The 14,427-nt window shown below is 42.6% G+C and overlaps 1 protein-coding gene across 7 annotated transcripts in view; it reads right to left on the bottom strand.

Annotated features, from left to right (window-relative positions):
* The window catches only part of MAP3K3 (mitogen-activated protein kinase kinase kinase 3), a 91,498-nt gene that overhangs the window by 18,341 nt on the left and 58,730 nt on the right, over positions 1-14,427 (bottom strand). For all 7 annotated transcript variants that reach the window (XM_078373505.1, XM_035300415.3, XM_035300419.3 and 4 more), the window contains one exon: positions 9,777-9,897. In XM_078373505.1, coding sequence (XP_078229631.1) covers positions 9,777-9,897 — 121 coding nt within the window. The remainder of the gene's footprint in view (positions 1-9,776; positions 9,898-14,427) is intronic.

The following is a 14,427-nucleotide window of genomic DNA, read 5'->3' as shown; positions in this document are numbered from 1 at the left end:
AAATTTCAGTGCAACCATGAAAAAAGGATGGTTTTCCTAAGCCCTATCATGCCTCAAAACACTGAGAGAATGCTATTTAACCCGTTGCTTATAAAAATTAGCCTACTGCCTGCGTCCTACTTTTAGCTTTGGATGACATCTTGGTAGTCCACAGGTTCTGTGGCAATTCAGTCTACAGGTCAGCAACATTTGTCAGCAGAAGCAACTCTAAGGAGGTAAGCAAGGTGCACAGAGAAAAGACTAAGCTTTGAACTTAAGATTCACGTGGGCTCAGATCAGGCTTTGCCACTCATTAGCTAAATGATCTAAGCTCTCACCTCAATTCCCTCAACTGCAAAAATGGGGAGATCTACCTACTTCATAATTTCTTTTGGAAGTTATAAATGTGTTGGTACAGGTACGTATCTATATAACCCTATCTCATGGTAGGAACTCCACAAGACCCCATTTGTATCCTTCACTCTATGTGGCAGACATATGGGGTAGGCACAAGATGGATTTCACCCTTCTAGTGTGCCTTCCTGTACTTCAGCAGCTAATTGGCTAAAAGTTGTATTTCTAAGACTCTCTTTAGGTTCAGCCAATCACATGCACTTTTGTGAGATTAACAGGCTTCCTGCTTTTCCTGGGCACAGTCACAGAAGCCTTTGGTTTTTCTGCCACAGCATTAGCAGAGAATCCACACCTGGTCTCCAGCTTTGCCGATGTTGACAGACAGGTGTGGACCAGTGGCTTCCTGATTACAGAAGAGGGAAGACGCTCTGTGGTATGTCTTAACCTAGAGCCTGCTTCTCTTTCTTCCCTCATTGATTCCATAATTCACAATGTGCTCCTCTGGCTTATGGAATCTCTTCTTCTTGAAACTAGCTACAGTGGGTTCTCCTCTACACAACTGAACTCTGACCAACACACTCTTGAGCAGTATTACACATTTTACCTATAACAAATAAAAATGTCTCTTGTAAGGGATTGATTGGAGAGAAAAAAAAACCTCTTATTTATGAAACTTAGACATTGGTCCAGATTATGCCCAGATAGGATGAAATGCCCTCAATCTGTTACCTGAAGTATCTGGGGTGAGACTTCCCTGGGATAAAATATCCATGATCCCCGTAACACCTGTCCCCTCCTTCATCAGCTGCACTGAACTCTCCCCTGGTTTTACAGGTGGGATGGGACTAGCTCACATGAGGCCAGCACTACAGACCCAGAAGGGCCTGAGGAAAAATAGCAAAGGTTTTCTGAGCTTTTATTTCCAGCCAGAGACTTTCACTTTTTCCAATCCACGCTGTGCCTACAGAGAGCCAGTCTTGTTATCTGATGGGCTTCACTCCAGAGGCTATTGTGCACAGGCCCACAGGCTGGAGCAGGAAAGGGAAGTCTCCCCAAACCAATGGCTATCAGAGGAAGCGAATGGAAAAACCAGGAGTTGGCAGAACTACTCCAGGGCATTTTCAGTTTTGTTTTTAATCTTCATTTCAGAAATTGGGAGCCTCTGAGACATACAACAGCATTTGAGAGCAAGTGAGACAGGGAGCTGAACATGATAGGATACTGGATCATAAAACTCACTAAAGGTTACATATTTACCAGCAGTGATAGCAATGAGCTAGACAGCACAAAGCACAGTGCTATGCAAAACTAGCCTCACGGGGCCATGTGTGCCAATGGACCCATCTCAGCACCAGCTGGAGCAAAAGAGCACAGTAGCAGTTCCACTGTTCAGAGAAGCCCACAACTTCCCATGTAGGCATTTTACACAAAAGGAGAAGAGCAGGGTTTAAGCTGCCAGCTGTCCTCATTCCTCCCAGGGGTTGCAGGCTCTCTATCAACCTCCTTAACCCAAAGAAGCAGAGTCAAAGATAAACTCTCAGCCTAGGATATGGTAGGTTCTTTTGCTCTGTACTCTGACTTAACGCTGAAAGACAGGTTCTCAGATTCTAGCCCTTCTCATAGGAGAACCCTCACCAGGAAGCCGAGGCAGTCAGGAAGTTGTCTCCACAGGGAGTTCTAGGGCTTTGGGTCAGTGTTAATGTACAGGTCATTGCAAATACAAAGAGATAGCTTTTTTTGGTCAGCAACTATTTCTAAACTCTTTTCTCTCTTTAGGGACAGACGAGATGAGGAGAGAAATCAAATCTTTTTTTCTTTCTCAATAGAAAATCTTAACAAATATTTACCAATACACTCACAGTGGATCACACTCTGTAGAACAAAACAGTGGGTAGAATTTCCAGAAGACCCTAAGAACATCTTCTATGTTTCAACTTTGGGAGGCTGAGGTAGGGGATCACTTGAGACCAGGAATTCAAGAGCAGGCTGGGCAACATAATGAGACCTCATCTCTACAAAAAACAAATTAGCCAGGTGTGGTGGCAGGCACCTGTGGTCCCAGGTATTTGAGAGGTAGAGGCAAGAGGATCAGAGGCTGAGGCTGCAGTAAGCCCTCATGGCACCACTGCACTCCAGCCTGGATGATAGAGAGAGACGGGGTTTTGCCATTTTGTCTAGGCTGGTCTCAAACTCCTGGGCTCAAGCCATCTATCCACCTTGGTCTCCCAAAGTGCTGGGATTACAGGCATGCACCACTGCAACTGGTAAGTCCACCATTTCACTGCCAAACTTGTGGAAAAACCCGATTGCCTCCAATCAGGGGTTGGAGTATGGCTTGCCTCACTATGAGACAAAGTGGCAAGATAAGGAGAAAGACAGAGTGAGAACAGAGGCAAAGCCACTTAACAAGATGAACTTAGACCATATAGAGTCAGAATGTAGTAGGAACAAGTCTTTTTTTTTTTTGAGACAGAGTCTCACTCTGTCTCGAAAGCTGGAGCACAGTGGCATGATCTTGGCTCACTGCAAACTCCACCTCTTGGGTTCAAGTGATTCTCCCACCTGAGCCTCCCAAGTAGCTGAGATTACAGGCACACATCACCACACCCAGATAATTTTTTTTTTTTTTGAGACAGAGTGAGTGTCTGTCTAGGCCAGAGTGCAGTGGCATGATCTCGGCTCAGTGCAACCTCTGCCTCCCAGGTTCAAGCAATTCTCCTGCCTCAGCGGCCTGAGTAGCTGGGATTACAGGCACCTGCCACCACGTCTGGCTAATTTTTGTATTTTTAGTAGAGACCATGTTTCACCATGTTGGACAGACTGGTCTTGAACTCCTGTCCTTAGGTGATCTGCCCACCTTGACCTCCCAAAATGCTGGGATTAGAGGTATGAGGCCACAGTCAAGTCCTTTAGTTGAGGCTTGGTTACATGGCTTAAGGACACCACCCAATGTATTATGGAAAAATAGTGCCTGAGCTTCAAAGGTAGGTCGAATTTCCATAGGCCAAGATATGAGAGAGGATATTTTCAGGTAGGGAAATTCCATCAGCCTGCCTGGTGATCTCCCCACAGGGAAATTAACTCTTTTGGATTACTCATTACTTAGTAGGATTTTTGTTTGTTATTGTTTTGTTTGTTTATTTAGCATGAACGAGTTTAATAGACTGGCCTGAAAAAAACTGGAATTCAAGGTATGCATATTATGATTTTAAAAAAGGGTAAATATGATGCCTGGGCTTCACATATTTGAAAAACTGTCATATGAATGATTTTATCTGTATTTATCTGTTCCTCAAGAGAGCAGTACTAGAGTCAATGGGTAAAGTGAGAGAAAGCTGATTTGCAATCCAAAATAAGGAAGAATTTCAAATAAATATATATGTCTGGAATTCGATTGGGCTAACCCTGTGCTTCCCCATCAATGCAAATGTTGCAGTGTGAACTGAGTGGCCCACTTCCTGCAAACTCACTAAATATTCACATATATGTAAATGATGATGGCAAGGAGGCAGCAGAGGAACTGGGTGAAAGGCTGAATTGCTAAGGCCTACTAACCAGGGACTCCTTTGACCGGTTTCTACTGGTAGGACTTTTCCAAGTCTCTCATGCTTTAACCTTGACTCCTGTCTCTGTTTCCCTTGACTTCAGAAAGTCTTATCTGTACCAGCATACAGCAAGCACTCAGACATTTGTGAATGAAAAGAACAGGTTTCTGTCTCTTACCCTTAGTCTGTCCTTACCACCTGGCTGGTTCTGTGTAAGGCCTTCTCCCCACCTCACACTCCTAATTTCCTTTCCTATTTCTCTGGTTACTCCTTTCCTGTGTCCTTTGCAGGCTCATCCTCTTCTAACTGATCACTAAGTGTTACATTCCGAAGGCTCAATCATGGACTCTCTTTTCTTCTCATTCTATAGTCTCTGCTTAGGCACTCTCCCCTGGGCCCATGGTTTGAATGTGACAATTTCCAATATTTTTTCACTAGCCCTGATTTTCTCCCCTCTGAGCTACACACGTGTATATCTAACTGCCCCTCTGACATCTCCTATTGGCATCAGAGGCACTTCAATACCAACATGTCTAAAACATTAAGTCTGCCCCTTCCCAGCAACTGGAACCAGGCTCTCTTCCAGTATTCCTGTTTTACTGAAAGACCATATCATTTGTTCAGCTCCACAAAGCAGTAATTTATCTCCCTCTCTTTCAACACCTGCAAATTATTTTTTCTTTTCTTTTTTTTTTGAGACAGATTCTCACTCTGTCACCCATGCTGGAGTGCAGTGGTGTGATCTCCACTCACTGCAATCTCTGCCTCCTGGTTTTAAGCAATTCATTGCCCACTGCCTCAGCCTCCCGAGTAGCTGGGATTACAGGTGCCCACCACCACACCCAGCTATTTTTTGTATTTTTAGTAGAGACAGGATTTCACCATCTTGGCCAGGCTGGTCTTGAACTCCTAACCTCGTGATTCGGCCTCCCAAAGTGCTGGGATTAGAGGCATGAGGAACTACGCCCAGCTTTTTTTTTTTTTTTTTTTTTTTTTTAGATGGAGTTTTGCTCTTACTGCCCAGGCTGGAGTGCAATGGTCATCATCTCAGCTCACTGCTATCTCTGTCTCCCAGGTTTAAGCGATTCTCCTGCCTCAGCCTCCTGAGTAGCTGAGATTACAGGCACACGCCACCACGCCCAGCTAATTTTTATATTTTTCATAGAGACGGGGTTTCCCCATGTTGGAAAGGCTGGTTTTAAATCCTAACCTCAGGTGATCCACCCGCCTCAGCCTCCCTAAGTGTTGGAATTACAGGTGTGAGCCACTATACCTGACCTCATTTTTTTTTTTTTTATGAGATTGGGTCTCACTATGTTGACTAGGCTGATATCAAACTCCTGGAATCCAGCTATCCTCCCACCTTAGCCTCCTGAGAACACCTGCAAATTCAATCCAATGCTATAGTGGTTCTTAAGCCTTTTGGTCTTAGAACCCCTTTGTACCTTAAAACTAAGGGCACTTAGCTCTTATTTATGTGGGATATATGAACTGATATTTACTGTATTCGAAATTAAAACTCAGAAATTTTTAACATTTTCTTAGGAGAAACCAGTAAAGAAAAAAATTTTAAGAATATAATCATATAAAAGCACACATGCCATTAAGCCAATGGAGTGATGACATCACCTAAGGCACATGACCTCTGGAAAACTCCACTGTACACTTATGAGAGGATGAGTGTCATGTCTTAGCACGATTATGAAAATAATTTTGAACAGGGTTAAAGGATCCCAGGGACTCTCCAGGACCCCCAGAACACTCTTGAGAACCACCAAAATGCCACATTCTGTCAGTTTTACCTCTAAATGTCTCAAGTTCACCTGCTCCTTCCTCTCTCCACTTCACTAGCCTACTCCAAGTCCCAGTTTTCTTTACCTGGACCACTGCATTAGTCTAATGTGGTTCCACTAGATTCATTCTTGACCCCTCCAATCTGTTCTCCACACTGTAGCCAGATCAATCTTTTCGAAATATAAATCTGAATATGTAACACCACCCACTCCTCTTCATTTAAAAACTCTAAAGTAGCTTCTCACTACTTTCCATGCAATGATCAGAATCTTAATCAGGGTCCAAAAGACTCTACCTCTCTCTCCAGCTTCATCCTGCCCTCCCATTCCCCTCACTCCCAGCTCTCCAGCTCTCTGGACTTCTTTCCATTTCCCAGACATACTACACTTTCTCTTCCTATCAGGCCTCTGCTCTTACAACATCCCCTACCTGGAACCCTCTTCCTTGTATCCCCTTTGCCTAACTCCCAAATCCCATTCATGCCTAAGGCTTTCCTGGCCCCAGGATCAGGATCAGGTCCCATCCCTTAGTTATAGCCCACCATTTCTTTATTTTTCCTTTTTTTTTTTTCCTGAAACAGAGTCTCACTCACTCTGTCACCTAGGCTGGAGTACAGTGGTGCAATCTCCGCTCACTGCAGCCTCAATCTCCCAGGCTCAAGTGATCTTCCTGCCTCAGCCCCCTGAGTAGCTGGGACTAGAGGCACTCACTACCATCCCCAGCTAATTTTTGTATTTTTAGTAGTGACATGGTTTCACCGTGTTGACCAGGCTGGTTTAGAACTCCTGGCCTTATGCAATCTACCCACTGCGGCCTCCCAGAGTGCTGGGGTTACAGGTGTGAGTCACCATGCCAAGCCCATTTCTTTCTTAGTTATAGCCCACTCACAGCATCACACAGCTTTCAGTCACAGTTTGTAATTACACACTAATCACATCATAGCAAGTAAATGTCCATCTTTCATGGATTGTAAATGCCACAGGGACAGGGCCTGTGTCTTTTGCTTCCCTTATTTCTGGCACAAAATACATACTTTGGTAATTTTTTTTTTTTTTTGAGACAGGGTCTCGTTCTGTTGCCCAGGCTGGGGTACAATGGCACATTCATGGCTCAGTGCAACCTCTTCTTCCCAGGCTCAAGTGATCCTCTCACCTCAGCCTCCCAAGTACCTGGGACTACAAGCATGCACCATGCACCACCATGCTTGGCTAATTTTTGTATTTTTTGTAGAGACAGGGTTTTGCCATGTTGCCCAGGCTAGTCTCAAACTCCTGAGCTCAAGCAATCCACTCACTGTGGCCTCCCAAATTGCTAGGATTATAGGCATGAGCCACCATGCCCAGCTGGTAATTGCTTTTTGAATGAATGAACAAAAATATAGTATGATGGAAGAGAAGTAAGACAACGTGATTGGTCGGGGCGCGGTGGCTCACGTCTGTAATCCCAACACTTTGGGAGGCCAAGAGGGGCGGATCATCTGAGGTCAGGAGTTTGAGACCAGCCTGGCCAACATGGTGAAACCCCATCTCTACTAAAAATTAAAAAATTAGCTGGGAGTGGTGGCGCACACCTGTAATAGGCTGAAGCAGAAGACTTGCTTGAGCAAATGAGGCAGAGGCTGTCTGAGCCAAGACAGTGTCAATGCACTCCAGCCTGGGTAATAGAGTGAGACTCTGTCTCAAAAAAAAAAAAGAAGACAACATGATAAATATTATAATGGTGATGGGTATAAGGGGCAAATATTTTCAATGGCTTCCCATTGCCTACCAAAAAAGCCTGAGTGCAGCTGAGAGTCCCTTAGTTTTATCCAGGCATCCTTTCTCAGCCTTCTTTATTCCTCTTCCAAACATATCAGCCAGTCTGGATCTGAAGGATTAGTGAGTTCCCCAAAGACACAGTCTAAAAGCCCTCTCTCCCCTTGTCCCCTATGGAAATCCTCCACAATCTTTCAAGGTCCAGCTGGAACAGCTCCCCTCAGAATGCATTTTCCAGATCATTCCACTTAGAAATCATCTCTCCCATTTCTTAGCTCTGTGGAAAGGCTCACAGGCCCAGCTCATTCTCTTGCCACATCTACCTCACCCACACACACTCCAAAGCCCCTGGGGTTCTTGGAAACCACCAAGTTATTTTGTGATCATGCCTGGCAGGTGTTCCTAACTATGCCTGAGATATCCATCCCTACATGATGCTGAGTAAATCTTGGAGTGCCAGCTCTGATGTTGCCTTTTCTGTGAAAGCCCTTCTCTTCCAGATGGAACTGGCTATTGCCTCCTCTCTGCTCCAGCCACCCTTGCTCTGCTACATGCTTCATTGCAGCATTCATCTCAGCCTAATGGCTGGTACTTAATGCTTGCTGAATGAAGGAAGCCAGGATCTAGGTATGCTAAGGGGCTGTGTTGCCCATTTTCCAGATAAACAGGAACTATTTCACAGAAATTTCATTCCTCAGCACTCTCAGCCAGGGAAATAATTTCCATAATATGGCTCCCAATAACATGGAGAAAGGGTCCAGTGACTGAACATTTAGCCCCTGCCTCCATGCACATATCATAGGCTCTTGCTTGAGGGCAGGAGACCCAGTAACTGCCCCATCAATTCTTACTGATTACAAGGAACCATGCTGCCCACCTCCTCAATCCCTATAAGGACTCTGGAACAGAGGCCAAACTTGCAGAGCTTCCAGGCTCTGAGGCACCCAGATTCCAGGGCCAGAGACGCTCTGGCGAGGCTCTCCTTGCTAGGGTACTTATTCTCCCTCTTCAATCAACACAACCCCCAATTATCTACAGAAATCTGAAATTCATATACAGACTTTCGGCCTGGCAATACTTACTACCAGTACTTGCTGGGGTTCCAGAAGTTACTCAGTAAGGCAAAGTCAGTTCCCCCGTGACATATTTTTCCTGCAACTCCCTCAGGAGGCATATTGCAGACAGACAAACTCAGCAATAGGATCAGTGCTTAGATCTCTCAAGCTTAGCTCAGGATCTTCAGAGGACAGTTCAATTTGATGCAATTCTACCTATATGGATAAGGGCAAAGCTGGCTTTCTAGCAGCAGCAGGGGTCTCCACAACATTAAGGCAGCAAGCTCAACACGATGTTTGATAAGGCCAGATTTCCCTTTTGATACAAGTTTAACATTCAAGAAATGGGCTTTCTCCCCAGCCTCTCAAAAGTGGGATCCACAGGAATCTTGAGTTAACTAGTAATAATGCACAGTCCTCATTGAGATTACTGTCCTGGGGAGGACTGGTAGCAGCCACAGAGCTTTCTGACTAGTTAGCAGATTGTATATACAGTCGGCCCTCCATATCTGCAGGTTCTGCATCTGTGGATTCAACCAACCACAGTTTGAGAATATGTGGGGAAATATTATAAAAAACAATACAATAACAAAAAAATACAAATAAAAATACAGCATAAGAACTATTTACATAGCATTTACATTATATTAGGTATTATAAATAGCCCAAAGATGATTTAAACTACAAGGGAGGATGTGGGCAGGTTATATGCAAATACTACGCTATTTTATTTCAGGGACTTGAGCATCCACAGATCTTGGAATCCACAGGGGTCCTGGAACCAATCCCCAGCAAATACAGAGAAATGACTGTACTATGTCAACAATCATCTTTCCTTCTCAGACAACTTAGGTTGACTCTCTCAAGAGTTTCATGTGTCAGCATCTTCCCTGAAGTATAAAGACTTCTCAGGAATCATAAGCAAGAGGTTTAAGGTTAAAATTCAAACTTAGACCTAATTCTGAACTTTACAAGTCTCCATTCTTCACAAGAATGGTCAAAAGTACACAGCTGGAAGTCTTCAAGCAGATGTTTGAGACGATCACTTTTTCAGGGATGTTTAAAAGGAATTTAATCACACTACTACACCATTGTATTTTAAGTTCCTTGAGAATCAGGATACCATCCCAGTTATTTCTTTGCCCTTCCTCTCTAAATAAAATAAAGGCATAGAGGATTACTCTAAACAGAGTAATAGTCAATAAATATTTGATGATTATTTAACAAATACTTGTTGCTTTTTAAAAAATGTGGGTAGATAAAAGAGAGGGAGAAAAAAGGGGTGAAATACTCACTGACGGAGAGGTGCCTGCTTCTGGGCTCAGGGGGCTGGTATATAGTATTTATATCCCCTGCGGACTGAGAAGCCTTGATCCGCACCTGTCTGGACACCCCAGAATGGGGGGAGGAACTGCTCTGTAAAAGAAGAGGAAAAAGGCCAAGCTAAATCTTTACAGTCAGGCCTATCAAGGCCTTCTCACCCTAAGAACTCCCTGCACACTCAGCCACCTTCATGCTTTTAATACATGAGCTACCCCCCAGCTTTCCCCCAAGTGTCACTCCTTTATTTGTCTCAGCAAATCACTATTTGCTCAATGTACTTTTACAGCTTCAATGATATATGAGTACTGAGACCTAGTACCCCAGTTTAACAGGTGATAATCCAGACATGGAAGAATAACAGGCATTCCTGTAATAATTTGCAAAACACAAAAGAGAGCTGTAAATACCCTCTCATAAAATTCTCCAGAGAGTTTAGGAAGAGTAGCAGAAAATTATTTCTGCAGAGGAGGGAGTCAGAATGGCAATTCTTGTTGCTATATATGTATTTATCTTATTGTCTGATTAATTGATACAGTCTTGCTATATTGCCCAGGCTGGACTCAAATTCCTGGGTTCAAGGGATCCTTCCACCTCAGCTGGGACTGTAAGTGCATGCTACCATGCCCACCTTATATATTTATGTTTAAAAGTAGCTCAATATGCTTCTTTTTCCCAATCATAATCAATCCCTGAAAATTAAGAAGATTCTAGGGTTTACACGTAAATCAGCTCGGGATCATGTTCAACTGGGAAAAGTGATCATAAGCACTACTGTGCCAGAAAGAGGTCAAGGGCCTCAGAGGAGGGTCAGCAATCCTCTCAGCACCCACCCACTCTTTCCACTGGGCCCAGTCCAGCTACCACAGAGAAAACTAAACAACAAAGGGGGAGCCTGTGCACTGAGAAAGCTTAAAACTAAACCCTGGAGGTAAGGAAGTGATGTCAGAATGTGATTACAAATAAACAGGGCACTGCGGAGAGTGGGGATGAGAGCTCAGGATTTAGAAACAAGCTGGTTCAGTTTCTACTTGCTCCTCTACCTCCCGCTAACACATAAAAAAAAGTCTGATCTAAACAAACTCTATATCCTGTCCTCCAGGAAAAAAGTTTCCCACTCTCAGGGGAGAGTTCAGCTGCCATGCAACCTCCCCTAGTCTCCCCATGACAGACTTTATCACATGCAGGTTGTCTTGACAAACTGTCTTGCTCTAACGGGAAGTCAGAACCAAGGGGAAGTGAATGTTCTTGCTGAAGTCTCCGATGTGCAATATCTCTCTGCTGAGGGTCAGAAAGGAAACAGTCAAAGCCACATACTGGGGAGGCAGGCAAGTGAAGGGCAAGGGAGGGCCACAGCCTTGTGCTCATAAAGAAGAGTTGCATGATGAGCACCTGCCACCTGCCTGAATGCAGGGCTTTACACATACATAGTGGGAATTTAATAAGTCTTGGCAACATGAATTTGAAATGTGTACCAAAGGACATACAATCTAAACCCCGAATTTAAAATCTAAAAGCTAGGCCAGGTGTGGTGGCTCATGCCTATAATCCCAGCACTTTGGGAGGCTGAGGCAGGCGGATCAGCTGAGAGCAGGAGTTTGGACCAGCCTGGCCAACATGGTGAAATCTTGTCTCTACCAAAAATACAAAAATTAGCCAGGTGTGATGGTGGGTGCCTGTAATCCCAGCTACTTGGGAGTCTGAGACAGGAGAACTGCTTGAATGCAGGAGGGGAAGGTTGCAGTGAGCCAAGATCGTGCCACTGCACTCCAGCCTAGGCCACAGAGCAAGACTCCATCACAAAAAATATATATAAAATAAAATAAAATAAATTTAAAAATCTAAAAGCTAAGTCAGTAATTTCAACAGCCAGCACAAGCATAGATTTGTAAAAGAAAAGGTTGAGGTTATAGCAACAGGTGGGAAAGCAAGTGAAGAGAATCAGTGAAGGTCTCAAAGCAGAGCTTCTCACACTTTAATGTACATATGAATCACCTGCAATCTTGTTAAAGTGCAGATTCGAATTCAGTAGGTCTGGGGTGGAGTTCAGAGCCTGCATTTCTTTTTTTTTTTTTTTTCCCCCATTTCCATTACATTTTTATTTTTAATAAATTGGTTATTTAGAAATAGAGTGCTTAATTTTCATGTGTTGGGGCATTTTCTTATTATCTTTTATAAGTTGATATTTAGCTACATTTCACTGTATTAGAAAAATTACATATATATTTGAAATTTGTTGATTTTGCTTTACCACACAACTTTTTTCAGTTATATTCTATATATATGCCATAAAAAGTTGTCTTTCATAGTTGCCAGACATAGTGTTTCATTAGGCAGTTAGACAAAATAATCTGCACCAAATGCTCATGATAGTCAGTTTACCCATATAACAAATCTGCACATACACCCCTAAAACTTAAAAAAAAAAGTTAAAAGCAAAGAAACACAGAAAAAAGACATATAGACTAATGTAACAGAATAGAAAACTCAGAAATAAAGCCTCACACATACAATCATCTGATCTTAAATAAGACAGTGAAAGCAAGCAATAGTGTAAGAACTCTACTCAATAAATGGTTCTGGAGTAACTGGCTAGTCATCCGTCAAAGAATGAAACTAAACACTTACCTTTTATCATATACAAACAATAACTCAAGCTGAATTAAAATGCAAATGAAAAGACCTCAAACAATAAAAATCCTAGAAGAAAATATTGAAAATGCCCTTCTCAACATTGGCCTTGGCAAATAATTTTTGGCTAAGTCCCCAAAAGCAATTGCAATAAAAACAAAGACTGAAAAGTGGCACCTAATTAAACTAAAAAGCCTCTCCACAACAAAACAAACTATCAGTAAACAGACAACCACAGAATGGGATAAAATAGTCATAAATAGAGGCCTAATATCCAGAATCTACAGAGAACTCAAACAAATCAATAAGCTAAAAATCAATAACTCCTTTAAAAATGGGCAAAGGACATAAACGGACTTCTCAAAACACATACGAGTGGCCAAAACAACATGAAAAAATGTTCTACATCACTAATCATTAGATAAATGCAAAACAAAACCACAATGAGATACCATCTCACACAAGTTAGAATGACCATTATCAAAAAGCAAAAAAAAAAAAAAAACCAACAAAAACAGATGTTGGTAAAGCTGTAGAGAAAAAGGAATGCTTTTACATTGTGGGAATGTAAATTAGCTGAGTCACTGTGGACAGCAGTTGGAAGTTTTTCAATGAGCTTAAGACAGAATTACCATTCAACCCTGCATTTCTAACCAGCTTCCAGGTGATGCTGTTATACGGGCCACACTTTGAGTAGCCAGGTCTTAGGAGTGAGTCATGCTTCCATTGCAGATAATGGTTCTCAACGCTAGCTGCCCATTATAATTGCCTGTGGAACTTTTGACACCTCAGATCAACAGAACCTCTGGATATGGAGTCCAAGCATTAATATTTTGTAATATTCAAATTCTGAAAACCTCAATTTAAGGGGCAAAAGAGAATGGTATGGTAAATAAAAATGAGGTTGCTGCAAGGATTTAGGACACCTTGAATAAGACTCAGAGGTAGGAAACAGAGGAAGGAGGAAGGTAGGGCTATGCCTGAGAATATAAGGGGACTGTCGTAGAGCAACAGGAGAGCCCCCAGGTATGAACTGTGTAGCTAGCAGAACATTCTAAAAACAACAAATAGAAGATGGCATTTGACCATTCCATGAACACCTCACTAAAGGATTCTGGGTAGAAGTGTGGCATGCAAACACAAAAAATTGCCAGGAAACCATGAGCACCGAGACTTAAGTGACTGGAAGATAGGAGATCAGCGGAAAAAAGAGTTAAAAAAGCCCACCCACAAATTATCTCAATAAAAGGTTTAGCGATATGACACAAAAGGAACAAGTGGATTCAACAATGCAGGGAGGGGGTAAAGTGGGGAGAGAGGTTGCTTTAGTCTGTTACGTGGGAATGTAAGGTAAGAAATGGCATACTTGTTCACCAAGCACATTCTATCCAGTCCTCTGTTTTAATGGTGGTACCAAGAGATATAGGCATGGAAGACCGTGATAGTTATGATAGCTGCGGAAGCATCTGAGGTGATTTAATTAAATTTACAGCTTTACCATCCGTGAATTTATTAAAGCCACTTTTTAAAAAATCTGCTTTGAAACTGTACAATTTCAGAATAACAGATGCCACATAAATCACCTTTTTTCTTTTTGTGACAGGGTCTTGCTCAGTCATCCAGGTTGGAGTGCAGTGGTGCAACCGTAGCTCACTGCAGCCTGGAATTCCTGAGCTCAATCAATTCTCCTGCCTCAGCCTCCCAAGTATATGGAATGACAGGCATTTGCTACCACAACTGATTTTAAAACTTTTGTAGAGATGAGCTCTTGCTATGTTACCCAAGTTGGTTTATCACTTGTTATACAAATTATTTTCTTTTTGTTATAAGAAAATGCTCAATATTCAAGGAGTTCATCCAAATTGATACTAGGTGAATAAATCTGTTATCCATGCTCTTCATTATCCATGCTCTTAAATGCTTTAAAGAATCTGATTATATATATGCTTAGGCTGTATTTCCCAAGTAAAGAGTTCTAAACTTTTACAATATTCA

The sequence above is a fragment of the Callithrix jacchus genome, chromosome 5 (genome assembly GCF_049354715.1).
Source record: "Callithrix jacchus isolate 240 chromosome 5, calJac240_pri, whole genome shotgun sequence".
In the NCBI taxonomy this organism is placed as follows: domain Eukaryota; kingdom Metazoa; phylum Chordata; class Mammalia; order Primates; family Cebidae; genus Callithrix; species Callithrix jacchus.
The sequence above is the reverse complement of the archived record's forward strand: the minus strand, read 5'-3'. Positions and strand labels throughout refer to the sequence as shown.